At 55.7% G+C, this 18,015-nt stretch overlaps 1 protein-coding gene across 4 annotated transcripts; it reads left to right on the top strand.

Annotated features, from left to right (window-relative positions):
* The first annotated feature begins 244 nt into the window (after nt 1-244).
* On the top strand, nt 245-17,757 carry CNDP2 (carnosine dipeptidase 2). 4 transcript variants are annotated; one of them, XM_067698838.1, is made up of 12 exons: nt 245-320; nt 3,322-3,411; nt 4,508-4,651; nt 8,014-8,176; nt 10,304-10,392; nt 11,877-12,077; nt 12,309-12,393; nt 13,146-13,306; nt 15,117-15,281; nt 16,232-16,373; nt 16,586-16,733; nt 17,126-17,757. In XM_067698838.1, exons 2-12 carry the CDS (start codon nt 3,352-3,354, stop codon nt 17,193-17,195), a joined length of 1,428 nt encoding a protein of 475 aa, XP_067554939.1. In that variant the 5' UTR covers nt 245-320; nt 3,322-3,351; the 3' UTR covers nt 17,196-17,757. The 4 variants fall into 4 exon arrangements, with proteins under 4 accessions (XP_067554939.1, XP_067554938.1, XP_067554940.1 ...); XM_067698837.1 differs by having other exon boundaries at nt 275-320; nt 3,054-3,411; XM_067698839.1 differs by lacking the exon at nt 245-320 and adding an exon at nt 1,611-1,997.
* Nucleotides 17,758-18,015: the final 258 nt, after the last annotated feature.

The raw sequence follows: 18,015 nt of genomic DNA, 5'->3' as shown, positions 1-18,015 counted from the left end.
CGCCCCCGCGCGCCCCCGCGCGCCCCCGCGCGCCCCCGCGCGCCCCCGCGCGCCCCCGCGCGCCCCCGCGCGCCCCCGCGCGCCCCCGCCCCCGTACCTCTCAGTGGAGGGGCGGGGCGACCGTGGGGGCGGGGCGGCGCCGTCTCCAGAAAGGCCCGCGATTGGTGGACGGCACGGCGGCGGGGGCGGGGCGACGCCAGCTCTCCGGACAAGGGCGGGGATTGGTGGGCGGGGATTGGTGGGCGGGGCGGGCCCGCGCCGGGGGCGTGACCGGGGCACGTGGTACGGAAGCGGCGAGGCGGCAGCGGGGGGCTTGTGAGGTGCTGTTATGGACCGCTAGGCGGGGAGGCTCCTGAGGGCGGCGGCTGCGGGGCGGAGGCCGGGAGCGTGGGGCCCCGGGCCGCCTCCGGGGGAGCAGGGGAGGCTGGGCGCGGCTGTGGGGCCGAGGACACAGGCCCGCTCCGCGTGTGGCCGGCCTGACGGGAGAAGAGGGTGTCGGGTCAAAAGGCCCGCTCGGGGGTCCGGGCTCTGGGGCGGCGGGGAGGACGCGCGCGTGCCGGTCTTTCGACCCTCCCTCGGCGAGGACCGCAGAAAACTAAAGCCTGTCTTTTTCAGCAGAGCCCTTGGCGGAAGCCTGAGTTTGGTGTCGCGGGACGGCCAGCGCCCGGGGGGTCAGAGGCCCGGGGTCAGGGGTCTCTAGACCCCGCCCACATTTAAGGCTGGGAGTTTGCAGCTGGCAGCTCTCAGGCAGCCTCCGTTTTCTCACCTGTCAAGTGGAGTGATGCCTGGTCCCGGTTCGGCCTGCACCGAGCCCTTGAGACCCTGGGCCTCGCGGGCAGGGCCTGCGAGCCGCCCGCGCCGCCGACACGGGATCCTAGTGCTGGCTCAGGGATCTGGTGCAGGTTTTATTCATGCCTTTGTTGTCCCTGGAGTTTGCAGGGAGAGGTGGCGAGAAGTAATTCTGTAGAACTGTACGTTTGGATTGAAGGTCTAGATTGGGCAAACCAGACGTCTCCACAGCTGTTTCAGTGGTTTTACACAGATTTGAAGCCATGATTCAGGCGTTTGTTTAGGGTACCATGTGCCTTGAATCAGGGCGGGACAGGATGGGGGCACTCAGAACTGGGAGAATCATTCATAGGCATTGCTGGGTGGTTCCAGGTGCTACCGTATCACTTCTTCCTCTCACACTAGTTTCACTGTTGAAGTTATGTTACTCCCCAGAACCTTAGATTCCAAGAGGAGAGTGAGGCTGGCATTTCTTTCGAGAGGGTAAATGTTTGCTTTTGCTCACTCCAGCTCAGTGCTTTCACCCTAATAAATGGAGTTCACCAGGGCATATAAAAGAAGTGGTGGTGGGCTTCCCTGGTGACGCAGTGGTTGAGAGTCCGCCTGCCGATGCAGGGGACACGGGTTCGTGCCCCGGTCCGGGAAGATCCCACACGCCGCGGAGCGGCTGCGCCCGTGAGCCATGGCCGCTGAGCCTGCGCGTCCGGAGCCTGTGCTCCGCAACGGGAGAGGCCACAGCAGTGAGAGGCCCGCGTACAGCAAAAAAAAAAACAAAAAAAAGAAGAAGTGGTGGTGAAACGGGAATAACCAGAACTGTGAGTGGGAAGGAGAAATGGACCTGGCCTGACCTCTCTTACTGGGTTAGCAGTTCAGAGGAGCAGGTGCTTTTTCTCCGGCCTTGGTGAGGTGGCCTGCGGAGCTGAACAGTTGGTCTCGGTCTCTGTTTACTCTCCTTTGATAAAAGGTGCAGCTTAGATAGTTGAATCTTTGACTTTTGCTGGAAGGCCATTGGTTAATTGGGCCTCAAAGAACATAATATTAATGAGAATATGTCACAGTGAGTGTGGGATTTGTGGCATTTAATGACCAGAAACTCAAATGAAAAGTACCTGATGTAGCATATTGTCCTGCTAAATAGGGTTTCTTTTGTGATTGAAAACTTTGACTTGTATGCTGTGCCTCTGCCTTCAGGGATCCCTGTCTTTGAGGTAAGAGCCTCAGCTGAAACCCTCTGAGTTGGCTGGAAGGTTGGTATGCTCTTTTATGGGTGTGGGAAGAGGATTGACCTTACTGAACTCACACTGCACTTCCTCGATCTGTTGCCAGGCTTCATGTCTCAGTGGATAAAGTCTCTCCTGTCTTTAGAAGTCACTTCAGAATCCTATACCAAGAAAAAGATGCTCTTTAACTCCAGTGTATCCACACGCAGGCGCTTTTCTGGCGTCCTGCTCCGTAACTACAGAGATGTAGTAGGGTCTTGTGACTCTGCAGCTGCAATTCTGAAATACTTCCTGTCACTGCGGTGCTGAGTTTGCTCCCTGTCCCTGAGCACTTTCTTCCTGTCACTGCTGAGGTTTGAGTCTTGCCACGTGATGGAACCTGAGTTGTCAGTTGGAGGAAGGGGGGAGAACCAATGTTGAAGGCGCCCATTCCAGGATTTTCTGTGCTTCATATTGATTCCAGGTTTTAAAGATGAGTCAGGACTTCCCTGGCGGTCCAGTGGTTGGGACTCCGAGCTTCCACTGCAGTGGGCACGGGTTCAGTCCCTAGTTGAGGAACTATCGATAGGATCCTGCATGCCTCGAGACACGGCCAAACAAACGAAACAGATGATGGGTCACATGATTTCTTTTCCCCTGTATTTGTAAGGTGGAGCAGGACGTGTTGGGTCGCACAGAGCAGAAACTGGATGTTAGAAAATGCACCTGGGAGGCTGGAAGTTTCTTTAATCTTAATCGGGCCCTAGTGGAGTTTCGTACGTTGTCTTGGCTGTTTCTGGGCCCAGGTTGTCAGTTTCCTTAAACTGAATTACGATCCTCTCCTCGGGCTTTGTTTGCTGTGTTGTTGGTTTGTGGCAGAGAGACAAGATGTGACATTTTTGCTGGGAGCCTTGGAGTGATTATTTCCTCTGTGGTAATAGTAAGGGGAAGTTGTGGACTTTAAGAGAGTAAAATTAAATTTTAAGAAACGTTTTAAAACGCCGGTATGTCAGTGCTCCTGGGGAGTACCTGCTTTTAATTTATATCAGATTGTCTTCAACTGAGGCCCTTCCTTCGATTACCTTCCATTTGGACACACAATTCTGTGTACCTTTTCCTTCTGAAAAAAGAATGGAGATCAGCCTGAGCCTCTGACTGCTTTCCAGAACCACTGTATCTGCCGAGGTCACTTGCTGGAGTCCTCGTGACAACTGCATCCAGTGCTGGTCGGGGGGTGGAGTACAGTTTATGATCCTGCACAAGTGCCTCCAGGCCTGTTGATCAATTGGACCCTGTCTCGAGGCAGCACTGACAGATTCTTCTTCCTTCCAAGAATCTCCAAGGTCTGCGGTCTGGTTGAAAGATGTCGGCCCTCACTGCCCTGTTTAAGTACGTTGATGAGAATCAGGATCGCTACATTAAGGTAAGGGAATGTTTATTCTAGTGAGCATTCAAGTTCAGTTTAATTCCATGGCACCCAGAGAAACTTTCAAGAAGCTAACATGGATTATGCTGTTCTAATCAAGTGTTAAAAATACTGTCTAGATGGAGAAAGACCAACGCTAGTGTGATCTCACATGTGGAATCTGAAAAAGTTGCGCTCAGAGAAGTGGAGAGTCGAACGGTGGTTGTCGGGGGGTGGGGAACTGGGGAGGTGTTGGCCAAAGGGTACAAACCTCAGTTACAAGATGGGTAAGTTCTGGGGATCCAGCGTACTGCATGGTGGTTATAGTCAGCAATACTGTATCGTGTACTTGAGTAGATGTTAAGTGTTCTCACCACAAAAAAAAGTAACTAAAAAAAAAAATAAAAAGTAACTGAAAAATGTGTATTGTCTAGAGGTCTTTTCCTCTGCTTTCTCATTACAGTATATAAGTTGGCTTTTGACAGAAACTCTTAATACATGTTTCTAGAAATGGCAAAGCTAATTGAAGATTTTTGTTTATTCTTGTGATAGATATAAAGCACTATTTTACATTTAGCATGTTTTAAATGATTTGGTAATGTTATGCATTAATCTGTTTCTTGATGTTAACTTAAAGAATCATACGTTAAAATCGCCCTTGGTAGACATATTTCAGGTGAAATCTTTAGAGTTGTCATTCCAAAACTTATATTTTAGAGAACTTGGCCATCGTCAGGATGATAAATAAGCCAACTTGGACTCTGAAAATATTGGGTATTTTCTGTATCTTTCAGTTGTAATTTTGTCAGATGCAGATATAAACGTGTTTGTGGAACTTTGTACATGTTACACTCACGTCACTCCTAATGGTTAACGATTTTCCTGTCATGCTGTATAGCTCTTGGTGTAGGGTCAGTACAGACTGTCCCTTTACATCTTAAGCAAAAAGCAGATGCCATGGAGCTCTTCTTCTGTGTCTGGGCAGCATGTTCCAAATGGAGTGGCCGTAGGTAGCAAGTGACCTCTGTGGGCCTGACAGTGGCACACTTGTGAGTACTTTCCTTCCTCAAGGAGCAGCTTTTCAGAATCCCATCTGCTTATTATCCACAAACAGAAACTTGCAGAATGGGTGGCCATCCAGAGCGTGTCTGCGTGGCCGGAGAAGAGAGGTGAGATCAGGAGGATGATGGAGGTCGCCGCTGCCGACATCAAGAAGCTGGGGGGCTCCGTGGAGCTGGTGGACATTGGAAACCAGAAGGTAGGCGGCCGGCAATCTCCGCGCTGCAGAGCCACAGTGAGCAGGTTTACTGAGGAGTTGATAGGACTAGGCTAGTTCTTACATGTCTTTGCTTCAGATAACCTGCTGGTCTTTCAAACAAACAAAGAAGGCCTGATTTGGATGCTAAACTGTGATTTCTTGAGCTGGATTAGAGAGAGATTGGTGATACTCATCACTGTTCTCCAGGGAGGAGAACTGTTGAGTGTTATCTAAGCAGAAGTTAACATAATGGCCATTCTGAGAGGTCAGTCAGCCTTCAGACCAGGAAGTTGCTCTTTGCCAATCAGATGCAAAACTAATGGAGACTCCCACTCACACCCACTGTGTCCCCAGTTGGTAGAAACAGCACTTTTCATGACTTGGTTCCTGGAAAAGGGCTACTTTATGTGTGGGACTTGGGGCTCAGTTGCATTTTAATGCAGGATTCTGACAGATTCTAACTTGAATGAACAGTCTCATTTTATGGTACATTATTCCACTATTTTCCTTTCAGATGATTTCAGTCCCGTGTTAATTACATGTTTCATGGCATGCATTTTCAAAGTTCGCAACGCTCTTTTGTGTTGCAGTGATAACTGGGTTTGGTTTATCTTGGTTCTCTTGCCTGATGATTTATGTGTCCGTTGAAACCATATCCTAGGATTTCAGATATGGACACTCAGCTCTTTTCATAAATGGAAGGACCCAGAGGCCCAGGTGGGCTCTGTCGCCCTGGGAACCAATAAAAGGCCCATGGCAAAGGAGGTTAAAATCTGGGCCTTCCACTTCCCAGTCCAGTGTTGTTTGTGTGAGATTTCTTCTGACCACAGACTTAATAGTTAACTGAAGATTACGTAAGACACCTTAGAGCTTCATGGCACTTTGCCCACTCATGAGAGGCTAAACCAGGTTTCTTTGAGTTAGTTTCTGTTAGGAGCATACTTGACTTGCTTCCTCTTCCTTTTTTCCTAATACATTAAAAAAAATCTAGGTGGCAAATAATTTTTAAGAGTTGTTTTGTTAAAATGTATGGATCTATTCTGTTTAACACGGATGTAACAGTGCGGTTCTTCAGAAAGGACCTTCCATGAAAGACTAAATGACTGCCACACTATTTGAGTTCCATGATGCCTACTTTTATCAGGGAAGGAGCTGGCAGCTTTCATCACTGTTAGAGAAGCTCTGCCGAGTCCTCGTGGGGTGCAGCCATAGCGCATGTGGTCCCCTCTGCCCATCAGTTCATCTGGCAGCGGTGTTGCCCTTTTCTGGAGGTGGTGGTGACTTGGGGCAGGTGTGGGGTGGCTGTCAGCACTTGTACGCGCAGAAGCTGGGGTACCTTCAGGCTCACGGAGGAGAGATGATGTTGGGAGCCTGGTCCCTGTTGGGCAAGGCTCAGGGGCCGGTGTGATGGTGGGAGGGCTGATTTGGGGCTCTTGGGAGCAGGAGCCGTCACGTCCGGCCTGCCTGCAGCCCAGCGCTGCCCCGGGCGGTGGCGGGCCCCGTCCCTGAGGGCCCAAGCGCCAGACAGAGGAGCTCAGCAAATGGGACAGTCATGGCTCGTGAGCAGAGCAGTGACGGAAGAGCCCCCGGCGCCGGTGCAGTGGGTCAGGGGTCGGGAGCTGGACTCGTGTGGTGGCTGTTAGAGTGGGTGGAAAGGAGGGAGACACGAGGACCCCGTGTCACAGACTTGTGCCCAGACAGGTGCTGGGAGAGGACAGCACGTTCTCCCTGTAAACACATCACTGTGTCCCTCGCCCAGGCCTTGTCCTGTGACATCTGAGTAAGTGGGGAAGCCCAGAGAGAGATTTGCAATTTGCGGCATGAATATCTGTGGGCCCAAGTGGCTTCTTAGAAAATGCTGAAGTGTTTCGGAGGAGCTGCCTGGAGCAGAGATTTATTTAGAGAAAGCCTGTTGTTTAAAAATCACTTTCCTATGAGGCGAGCTAAGGGCCAGCTGGGACCGCAGCGCTCCGTGTCTTGTGTGACCAGGTCAGGGCATTTGGTTTCGAGCACGGTTCTTTGCCCTGGCAGCTACAGGCCGTCCTCGCGAGGACACAGCCCCAGGGCAGCTCGCGTGCGTGCGTGGCGAGGTGGAGTCCAGGATTGCGCATGGGCAGCTGCAGGGTCAGCAGCAGTTACTTAAGTTGTCATTTATGAGTCGAGGGTACTGGAAAGACAGATCCTGTATCCTGAGAGCACTCGGCGGCCTGGAACGTTCCCTGATGCGTGCGCGGACACGTAGAGGTGCTTACTGCCCCTGGGAGTTTGGAGAAGGACACTTATACCGGCCCATCACCAGCTTTGTACTGATTTGCTTGTCGGTTTTAGCTGCTGCTCATTTTACCTCTTAATTGTAAGTCGTTACCATAGTTTCATTACCAGTTAGGTTTGTGTGTTCTGTTTAGTTACGTATGTTTTCAGAGCGTTTTCTAATAACTAGCCTGACACCCAGGTGTGTGATGGCTCCTCTGTGACTCATCCTCGCTCTTGCAGTTGAAACTCAGGACGTGCTCCTTTCACCCTCCCTGCCGTTGGGGCACTTCGTAAGGACCTCGGGTTGTCCTCTTGGACTGCAGGAAGGGTGGGGAGGATGGGGTGCCGGATATTTTGCAGGGCCTTTAGTGGGCCGTGGTTTACCAGGAAAGGTGCAGACGCCCAGCTGATGTGAATGTTGCAAGGGACTGGAGTTTGATGTGGGGCTTGGCGCTGACTTGCCTTCGTACATCTGCATTTCTACCCTAGATGAGGAGGGAATCCTGTGATTAATATCTGTACCCCGTTCCTAGGGGACTGGGAGGCTGCGGCCTTTGCGAGAAGGCTCAGAAGGAGTCCCAGCTACTGCGGCTTGATGCAGTGTGGCCTCCTGCAAATTGCAGTTCCTCATACCCTGGTCTATGGCCCTTTCTGTGCGTGATTGTAATTTACATAAAAAACTTCAAAGTGTATCTTCTGCTTTAAGATTACAGTAGTTTTTGTACATTATTTTAGAAAATAATGAACTAAGCTGCATCCCAAACTCAGCCTTTGTAATATGTTTTGTTACATAAAAGTTTTTTTTGAAAATCAACCTTAAAAATTGACCAAGCCACCTGCAGTTGGTAAACGTAATTCACTCTCTGTGCTCTGATGAGATGGGGCGCGTTTGGGGTGGTGTGGCCGTAGTCCAGTCTCTGTGCTCCGGATTATGGGAAAGTGTATTCTTGTTAATTAATGACTCGGTTGAACAGTATGGTCTTGAGCTCTGCAATAGAAGTGGTTGATGAGAACACATAAGATTGTCCAGGGCACGTTGATAACATCTGCTGTCAACACCACCCTCTTCACACAAAGCCTGTCCTCCACGGCCTCCTCTCCTCCCCCAGCTCCCTGATGGCTCGGAGATACCACTTCCGCCCATCTTACTTGGCACACTGGGCTCCGACCCGCAGAAGAAAACGGTGTGCATTTATGGACATCTGGACGTGCAGCCGGCAGCCCTGGAGGACGGCTGGGACAGCGAGCCCTTCACCTTGGTGGAGCGAGACGGTAGGGACGCTTCCCCGAGGAAGAGGACTTGTGGCATTTGCTTAGGAGGTACACCCGTGGCCTCTGGGTTGTCTTTCCAGAGCTGGCTGTTTGTACACGATCTAGAAATTGGGTTCTGGAAGCCTCATGCGTGTGCATCCATCCTTGAAACCTCCAGAAGCCTTCCTTTCTTTGTGGAACCAGGTCTCTGGGGCCTTGGGCCTGCTGGGCTTCCCTCTCCTGCTGCTGACACTTTCCCAGGAAGCCCGATCTGAATTGAGGCGGTGCAGCCTCCCAAAACCTGGGATCCAAACCTGATCCGATTCGCAGCTGCTTCCGTGGCACATTTTAGCAGCTCCGTCAGGGTTTAGGGAAGCGTCGGCCTTTCCCCAATGCCTGCTGCCCTGGTGAGGATGGCAGTGACGGCTCAGCGACGCCATCGAGGGCTCCTGGGCTGGGCCCCGTGGGCACCTCGCGCACCTCTTCACGGCCCCCCGCACTGGCCCCTCTTCTCGCTGCCCCCCAACCTGCCCCGGGTAAAGGCTCCTCCTGCCTTTGTCACTGAACCTCACGTTTCCGCACTGGATGCAGCCTTTCGCCACATGGAGCAGCCCCTTCGTTTGTGCCTCGTCCCCTTGGGCCGAGTCCAGACCGTCTTTAAAAAGAAAAAAAGCCTTTCTTGCGGGACACGCTGAGTTTCTGTTGGAGCTTCCCCAGCTCAGGGACAGTCACATCATTGCTGTGCACAGCGGTCCTCAGGGTGCGCTTGCTAACGTGTCCTCAGTCCAGGGCCTGGGCCCCCGCCCTTCCTCTCGTCCCCTCTCCTCTCTCCCAGCGGCGCCCCTCCTCCCCTCCCCTCTGCACCAGGACCCCCCCCCCCCCCAGAACGGAGGTCATCCTCGTCCCGCCCCTTCTCTTCCCCTTGCAAGGCCCTCCCCTGGCCTGTGGAGGCGGGTCCTGCACCACCTCCCGCCCTGCCCCACAGCGGTGCCTCTTGGGGGACCCAGTGGGCCCCATCTTCTCTCCCCTCATTGCGCCTCCTCCTGTGCCAGCCCTGGTCTCCTACTGCTCAGCCCCTCCCTGACAGCCCACCCCTAGACAGACATACAGACACGCAGGATGGAAGAACCTGGAGCGCCCCGTAGCCCGGAGAAGCTGCCCCCACACGGCTGCTGGCGTGCCGGGCCGGGGGTGGGCGCTCTCGGCCTCTGTCCGCCTCGGCCCTCACAGCCCCGCTCCCTGGGGTCGCTTGGTCAGTGTTTGCCACAGGGATGAGGATGCGTCTTAGAAGAGCTCTTTAGCTTTTGTGAAAAGCAGATTTAGTTTAAAAAAGAAATCCCCAAGGCAGTGATGGCTTTAAGCCCCACACGCCCGCTTTGGGGCAGGTCAGGTTGACCTGCCGAACGTTGAAAACAGGCTAAGGGTGAGGAGAACAGAGGACCGACCGACCGGGACAGACTGAGGCCGGGAGGGGCCCCCTGAGCACGCGGCGCCCGGGGTTCTGGCCTCCCTCGGGCCTTACGCTGTGTCTGGTCTGGGAGGGGGGTCTGGGCTTGTTTCCCTCGTGTCCTTCAAGGTGGCCAACGCCTAGCCCAGACACCTGCCTTTGTACGGGGGTCCCAGAGGTGGCTGTGCAGAGGGGAGGTGACTGGTTACACTGGGGAGGGGCAACATCCTGTCCTTTAGTGATAACCTAGAGAGGTACGTGACGAACGTCAGTTCTGTTCTTCATCACACTGGGCTGTGGTGTGGGTGAGACTGTGGTTCTCCTTGGTCGGTGCACCTGCATCCAGCCAGGTTTCCCTCACCCGCTGCTGCCGGCTGGCTGTGGACTGGATTTTAACACCCTAGCCAAGTGGCAGTGGTCCCGCGGAGCTGGGTTTGCAGCCTGCGCCCTGAGGCGGCGGGGACCTTGGCTGCACTCCCGCGCTGCTCTTAGATCCGGCGAGTTCTCTGGAAGATCCTAACAGTCGTGTTGGGTGGAGACTCGGGACTTCTGATAGAATGGAAACGGGGCTTCTGACACGAGGAAGAGGCTTAGGACGGCTGCGTGGGGTCGCGCTGGAATGTCGTCAGATGTTCACTGAGAGGTGCTCCTTTCTGTGCGCTGCGACCATCACCTGATGAACTTGCTGGTTGCTGTTCCAGGCAAACTGTACGGGAGAGGAGCCACCGATGATAAGGGGCCAGTGGCCGGCTGGATGAACGCCCTGGAAGCCTTCCAGAAAACGTGTCAGGTACGCTGCCCACATCTAGCGCCCGATTCACCTGCTCCACCTGGGGATGCAGAGTGGGACTTTCTCTTCCCAGAACAGCCCGTAAAGATCAAAGAGCACGGGCCAGGAGACAGCAGGCTTCCCCCGCCAAGCTGTATCAGCACAGCTGGGTCATCTTCCAGTTTATAGGTTGTTTTCTAGTTTGAGGAAACATTGAAGGTGCATTGGTTTTACAGTTGTCCCAAGGTCACCCTGTTGGTGACTCAGCAGGGACCCAGGCAGGTGAGAGTTCTGGGCTCTGACCGCGCCTGGGAAGTGGGTGCTTGCCAGGGCGTGACCCAGGCCCTGTGCTAGCCGACAAACCCTTACTTTCTCTGTGTGGTTTTTATCCTCCTAAAAGTAAATTTGATTTTTAAAAATATATTTCCTGAGGTGAAACATCTGCTCCTTGTTGAAAGTTTGTAAAATACAGAAAAGTAGAGAGAAAAAAGAGGTGCCTAGAATCCAGGCCTCGGAGACTTAACATTTTGTTACTGACCAATCTTCTCAAGAATTCTTTTTAATCTAATTGTGACCATAACGTATAGGCAGTTTCTGCATCTTGCTTTTATCTTGTGTTGCGATAAGAATGATGAGACAAGCATTTTTGTCAGGACGTGCGGTGGTAGATCTGAAAAGGGTTCGAGGGAGCTGGGCTTGGGCTGGGAAGGCCCCTCTCCTCCAGGGCCCCTGGGATCAGCGCGTGGCCAAGCAGAGGGGTGGCCGTGTGCAGGGCAGAGCTGCCCAGCGCACCTCCCCTCACCCCTGTTCCACTGGAGTGGCAGGGGGGCGGTGCGTGTGGTGAGCAGCACTGTCTGGGGGCAGCTCTGAGCTAGGACCCCGCAGACCTGAGTCCATACAGGCCCAGCCTTCCGTGGCCTTTGGCATCGCCTCGCTCAAGTGTGGCTTCACGTTCTCTCCTGTGGAAGGGCCACGTGCCTCACAGCACAGCCTTGGGGAGACCTGGAAGGCCACCGAGCAGGAGCCAGGTGGCATCTTAGGGTCACTGTCAGCTCTGGAGGAAAAGGGCCTGCAGTGCGTGGAGCGCCTTCTGAACTGGGGGAAGCGCTCTCTCGCTCTTGCGTGCGCTGCTGGTGGCCACACAGATGAGGCTCTGGCTGTCTGTGTCGTGGCCTTTGTTTTAGAGGGAGCGGCTCAGCTTTGCTGGAGACGCAGATTCGCGCTGGGTGAGCGCAGAGACCCCAACGAGTGGCACATGTGGTCGGGCTGGGAGCTCCTTGGAAGGAGTCCTTCTAAGGGTGACCGGCCGAAGCCACGCTTGTCCCCTGGTGGCCCAGTGCCTGGGTACTGAGGGTCTGTGTGGGCCACACACAGCCTGCCCAGTGGTGGGTCTGGAGGAAGTCGGTTATTTGAAATTCGTGACTTCACAACATTGGGTGGCTTCCTGGCTGTTGCTTCTAAGTCCGTGCGTGCTGAGTACCTTCCTTCACCGGTCTCCTGCCCAGGAAGTCCCCGTCAACGTCCGCTTCTGTCTGGAGGGCATGGAGGAGTCTGGTTCCGAAGGCCTGGACGCGCTGATCTTTGCCCAGAAGGACGCGTTCTTTAAGGATGTGGACTACGTCTGCATCTCCGACAACTACTGGCTGGGGAAGAACAAGCCCTGCATCACCTACGGGCTCCGGGGCATCTGCTACTTCTTCATCGAGGTCTGTGCCGAGTCGTGCAGGGAGCAGCTGGGAGGGCTCTGGGTGCCCACGCTTTCTCCCGTGGTTGGCGTTTCCAGAGTTCTGGCATTTAGGAAGCACCTTGCTTTGCTTGTTGAGGGAGCAGATTTTGATTTCGAAAATGGTCGTGTGAATGTTCTTTGCTCACTTTACTGTCGCGTGGTAAGAACGGGCTCCCGTGAGCAGCCAAGCAGGGTGGCCGTGTGTCCGCAGGTGGAATGCAGCAACAGGGACCTGCACTCCGGCGTGTACGGCGGCTCGGTGCACGAGGCCATGACTGACCTCATCATGCTGATGGGTGAGCGTGGGCTCCGTCACCGCGTGGCAGTTGGGCAGGAGGTTGGTGCGGGCACTGCTTCCAGGCTGCTTCATGCCTTCTGTCCCTCCCTCCCCACCCCCCGACTGACTGTTCCCTTTAAAAGACCCCCATGCTTCATTTCTGCCTCCCCTCTCCCCCACGTCGTCTCCGTGGCCCGACTTGGGCACCCCGCCTGCCCTGTCACCTGGCATCACGGCCGTCCTTCCTCTGGACGCCATTGTGTCTTACGTCCCTGGAGGGCGTCTGCTCGGTCTAGTTGACACTGACTGGCCGCAGCGGTCTCCTGTGCACTCAGCCCTTTTGAGAGCGAGGCCACGGCTGCCTTGCCCGGTGTCCCCCCGGTGCACGGCCTCGGCCCGCCGTGTGCTCAGTCCTGTTTCCTTCCCTGGCGGGCGGCGGCTGCCCTGCATGGAGTCGACTTTTCTGGGACTGGAGTCTACCCTGCCCTACTCGGTTTTCTGTCCTCAGCGTGGGAGCAGGTAGTCTCTCGTGGGACGTGCCTTAAACAGGACATGATGGACAGAGGAGTGGTTTTCAGGGCGGGCCTGTGGGAGCTCGTTTGCTCCGTGTGTATCCTGCTCCGCGACCATGGACGGCTCACCTACCTTCCGTGTCTCCATCCCTTTATCTTACACGGAAGGTGACCCCGCTCTCCTCCCTGGGTTGTTACGGTAACAAAACGGCTTAAGAAGTGCGTGCACGCCGAGTGCCCATCCTCTCCGCTCCTCCAGGCTCCTTGATGGACCGGAAGGGGAGGATCCTCGTCCCCGGCATCAGTGAGGCAGTGGCCTCCGTGACGGACGAGGAGCTGGAGCTCTACGACAAGATCGACTTCGACCTGGAGGAGTACGCCCGGGATGTGGGGACAGAGACCCTGCTGCATGACTGCAAGGTGCTGCCCGGGCGCCGCGAGGCCTGCCCCCGCCGGGCTGGCAGCGTCCCTGGTCCTGGGGCCCCGGGGAGGAGGCTGAGGGCTGGGCGGACTCGGGCGCACCCCGGGCACGGGAGCAGCCGGATGGTGCAGGCGCCGGAAGGCACCACGCGCCAGGCTGGGAGCTGGGAGCTCTTTAACGTGTCAGATGTCGACTGTGGAGAGCTCGGAGCTGGGGCACGTCTGCAGAGAGGCGGGGGCTTTTCCTCATTTGCACGCGCGGGGAAGTCGCTTTACCACCCGGCCCAGAGATGATTTAAGCCGTTCCTGATGGAGCTGGGTGCTGAGGTGGAAACCATTTGCACAAAACGTTTACTTAACTGTCAGGAGAAAATCATGTTGTGATTTTTCTCTTAATTAGCTTAGTTCCTGGTTTCTAAGGTGTGAATGTAAGTTCACGTGGTTAACTAAGCTTTCATTGAGCCGCAGCGGCAGGCCCTGGGCAGGCAGGAGGGGCACAACCGGGCTTGGCCCTTGAGTGTCACCTCTCCAGGTGACAGACGGGCAGAGAAGCTTAGGGGGTGTGCGGAGGCCACGGTGGTCTGGCCTGGCGCCTGGGGGCAGGGGGGAGGCCTCCTTAGACAGGAGTGCCACGGGGCCTGCAGGAGACAGGCGGGGCCGAGCGGCAGAGCGGGCTCAGCTGTCCCGCTCGTGGGCGGCCAGTGAGGCCCGTGGTTCGGAGTGAAGGTGCCTGACGGAAAGGCCTCTGGTCTGCCGAGGAGCTCGTGCGCTGCCCTGGACGACGGCGGTGTGACTGGTGTTGAGTAGAGGGACGTGCTGATGAGACCTCTCTGGGGACAGACTGTGGGCAGGGGGTGTGGCAGCATAGGGGCTGAGGCACTGGGGCTGGGGGGCCGTGAGGCTGCAGGGGCGCTGGGGGGACGGGGAGGCAGGACTTGGGACCCCTCAGGCTCAGGACACATCGGAGAGGACCGAGCAGAGTAAGGATTTCACAGGCAGAGCCGAGACGGGTCCCTCGCGGACGGTAATTGGTTAGGTCCTGACGCCGTGACCAAGAGAGACTAGTCCTGGGGTAGGGACGAGTCTGGGGAAGGTTGGGCTATGGACACATTTGTATTTCCTCCTGCCCCGCTGCCTTCCGGTAACGTTTGCCTTTGCGTGAGGTGCCTGCTTAAGGGCCGTGTCTGCTCCTTCCAGCTGTCACTGGGCTCTTTGGTTCACAGACATGTCCAGAGTTACGTGCTGAGTCGCAGAGGAAGCCCAGGGGTTCGGGCAGCGGCATGTCCTCTCCTGATAACGTCGCGTGCCACCGCTGGGACGAGAGGGGCCGTGTCAAGTAGACGCTCGCGAGACGGGGGGCTGCCTTGTGCCAGTCCCCACGGCAGAAACTGCCGGGCTTGTCCGTGGGCACTGGCCTAGGACATGGTACACGGCCTGGCTTGCCCTCCTCGGGGAGCTCGCCCCACCCTCGGTGTCCTGTAAGCCCAGGACCTAGGATGGCCGGGGTCATGCCTCCCTCCCCCTCCTGGTGCCCCTGGCTCTGCAACAGCCCTCATATGCGTGGGGCCGGCCAGAACACCGTGGCTCCTGTGTGGTCAGTTCTGTTGACCCGGGCGGTGCGGACTCACTGGGAGGCGCGGAGAGGACACGCTTGCAGCCATCCTGGATGCGCAGGGCCCCCGCTTGGGGGGCTGTTGTAGCGGCTGCTGGGTCGCTCTTGCCTTCCTGACGGTGTGTGGACCCCAGGCCGGCCGGGCTCCTCCATGAGCAGGCGGTGCCGTCTCCAACCCACTTTGTCGTTTTTCTGCAGAAAGACATCCTGATGCACAGATGGCGGTACCCGTCCCTCTCCTTCCACGGGATCGAAGGTGCCTTCTCTGGGTCGGGGGCCAAGACCGTGATTCCTCGCAAGGTGGTCGGCAAGTTCTCCATCAGGCTCGTGCCAGACATGACTCCTGAAGTGGTCACCGAGCAGGCACGTGGGGCGCGGGGGCGCAGGGAGGGCGTGCCGTGCGTGCAGCGCCTGCCGCCGGGGCTCTGGGCAGCAGGAGAGTGCGCCTCCGCCCACGCAGCCCTGTCCTTGGCTCTTGCCAGCTCAGCGATTGCTGGGATAAGCAGTTCAGAGCTAATCAGAGGTAAAGGTTGTATGAAAAGGCATCCGGTGCGATTGGCCTCTGTCACTGCTGAGGCGTGCTAAAATCTCACCTCTGACCTCATCCAGAGGCTCAAGGCAGTTGCTGACTTTGGGCTGCATGTGTTCTGGTGGGAGTCCACGGGCCTTTGGTCCCTGGTGAGCGGCAGAGGGGGAAGAGTCCAGAGGGGGAGAATCCAGAGTGGGGCAGCGTCTGGTATCTGAAAGTCTGCCAGGCTTGCAGGGGAGCAGTCCCTCGTCCTCACCTGGGAAGGTTTCATGGAGAGACGGAGTCAGGACCTTCCCTGTTGGGAGGGGAAACTGAGGGCCACTCTCCAAGCCTAGGACTGAGATTTTCTCATCATGAGGTGACCCTGGGTCAGCACCTGGCTCTGTTTTTGCTTTAGATGTAATCATTTTTGTAAAGCAAGTTAAGGGGCGTTTTCTTTAAACTTGATTTAAGTGTTATCATTATATGGGATTTAAATATTAACATCATATGGGGATATCTACGTAAAGGGTGAATTGCTTGAAATTAAAACATTACCTTTTACCTTAAATAACTGAAGTTTGTTTCATGATAAAATCCCTTTTTCTGCTATCGTAGTTATGCAGATCAGTGTTTAGCAGCAGCAAATGAGACTCATTGTAGACCCATAGACTCACTGTAGACCCCTTATAGACCCATTGTAGACGACTGTGGGCTCACCCCCAGAGACTGCTGTGGAGTAGATCCCCAGCACTAGATCAGAGGCCAGGCTTGTAAGACGCTGTCTCTCCTGCCTGTGCTTCAGGTTACGAGCTACTTGACCAAGAAGTTTGCTGAACTGGACAGTCCCAACAAGTTCAAGGTGTACCTGGGCCACGGTGGGAAGCCCTGGGTATCCGACTTCAACCACCCTCATTACTTGGCTGGGAGAAGAGCCCTGAAGACAGGTCAGACGTCCTCTTTGGGGGCTGATAGGCGCTGGTGGATTGTGGGCGTGTGGCTGTGTTGGCTCTGTCTCTGTGCGGGCTGGGCTGTGCCACCTCCAACCTTGAGAGCGGGGCTGCTGGTCTGGACTTGGGGTTGCGGACCAGTAGATCTGTGGTGGATCCCTGGCCTCGCAGCCCTAAAGCTCAGTGTCTTTTATTCCATTCTCCCTCAGTTTTTGGTGTTGAGCCGGACTTGACCAGGGAAGGCGGCAGTATTCCTGTGACTTTGACATTTCAGGAGGCCACGGGGAAGAATGTCATGCTGTTGCCCGTGGGGTCAGCAGATGATGGAGCCCACTCCCAGAATGAGAAGCTCAACAGGTGAGGGCAGAAAAGAGGGGCCGTCTTGGGGTGACTGGGGTGGGCCAGTCAGGGACTGAGGCAAAGGAAGGCCCTGCTTGGAGGGCAGGGGGAGAGCACAGAGCCCTGGGTGTTAGGACACAAGGTGGAGACTTTGCATCCAGACAGACAGGGAGCAGCTGTGGTCCAGTAAGGCCCTTCACACTAAGTACCAGGTGAGAGCCGCACGTTCCGTTAGACCAGGACCAGGGATGGTCCCTGGTGGGGCAGTCGGACTGGACTTGAGAACCAAGGCAAGCAGCACTCAGGGCCAGCACGCCGGGACGGTGGGACGTCCGCTTCCGGGAGGAATGCAGCATGTGTGCCCGGCCCTCGGGACACCAGCCAGCGTGGTGACTGTTCCTCCCTGTCAGGCACAACTACATTGAAGGCACCAAGATGCTGGCTGCGTACCTGTACGAAGTGTCCCAGCTGAAGAACTGAGCACCGCCCTCCTCCCATCACCTCGCGCTCTTCCCGTCGCTCAGGAACGTGGAAGCCCGTCTTTCTCCTTTCCCTCTCGTCAGATTCTCCAGCATCCGGCAGTGGACACAAGACCACATCTCAGGATGGAGTTAACCTATCCCGGCAGCGATCAATGTTCAGTCCTGGGGGCTTGTAAACGACCCTGGGTGACAGCTGAATTCTCAGTGGTGTCTCCAGAAAATAGCCGAGGCCTAAAAGCACAGGTTCTTCTGTAGAAAGTTCTGGTCGATATCTCCTGGGCTGAAGAGAGGCCTTGGTGCTTCCTGGTCCCACCTCTGCCCCCAGAGCCAGGGTCGCACACACCTGGAGCATTGAGTCGCGGGCACCTGGTGCCTCGAGGGCCATCCTTTCTGTCCGCTGCTGTCTTGGGCACATTCTGTCCTTTTCTCGAGACCTTAACTGTTACTGGTGTTCCACATCTTCTCTTTACTACGATCCCTCAAAACCTAAACCTGCTGGGAGGGTTATCTGATCTCAATCTGAGTTGCTAAATAAAAATAAAAACTGAGCCTCTGGAGGAGCTGCTGCCTGTGTGCCTTTCTCTGTGCAGCCCCGTGCCTGTGCGCGGTGAGGTATGCGGTGCGGGCTGGCGGGGTTGAGGTTCGGGCTCAGAACGCCAGTGCCCGTCTCGCTCGTCCTCTCCTGTCCCCACTCCTGGTGCTGCCGAGCCACAGAAGAGCCTATCAGACTGGTTTAAACAGCAGAGTCCCCCGGCCCAGCTGATGGAGGAGGCCACACTAAACTCCCCCGAAGGAACCGGGCCCTTGTTTATCGTGAA

Source organism: Pseudorca crassidens, chromosome 12 (genome assembly GCF_039906515.1).
Source record: "Pseudorca crassidens isolate mPseCra1 chromosome 12, mPseCra1.hap1, whole genome shotgun sequence".
NCBI lineage: Eukaryota > Metazoa > Chordata > Mammalia > Artiodactyla > Delphinidae > Pseudorca > Pseudorca crassidens.
Note: the sequence above shows the minus strand (reverse complement) of the source record. Positions and strands in the feature narration are given on the sequence as shown.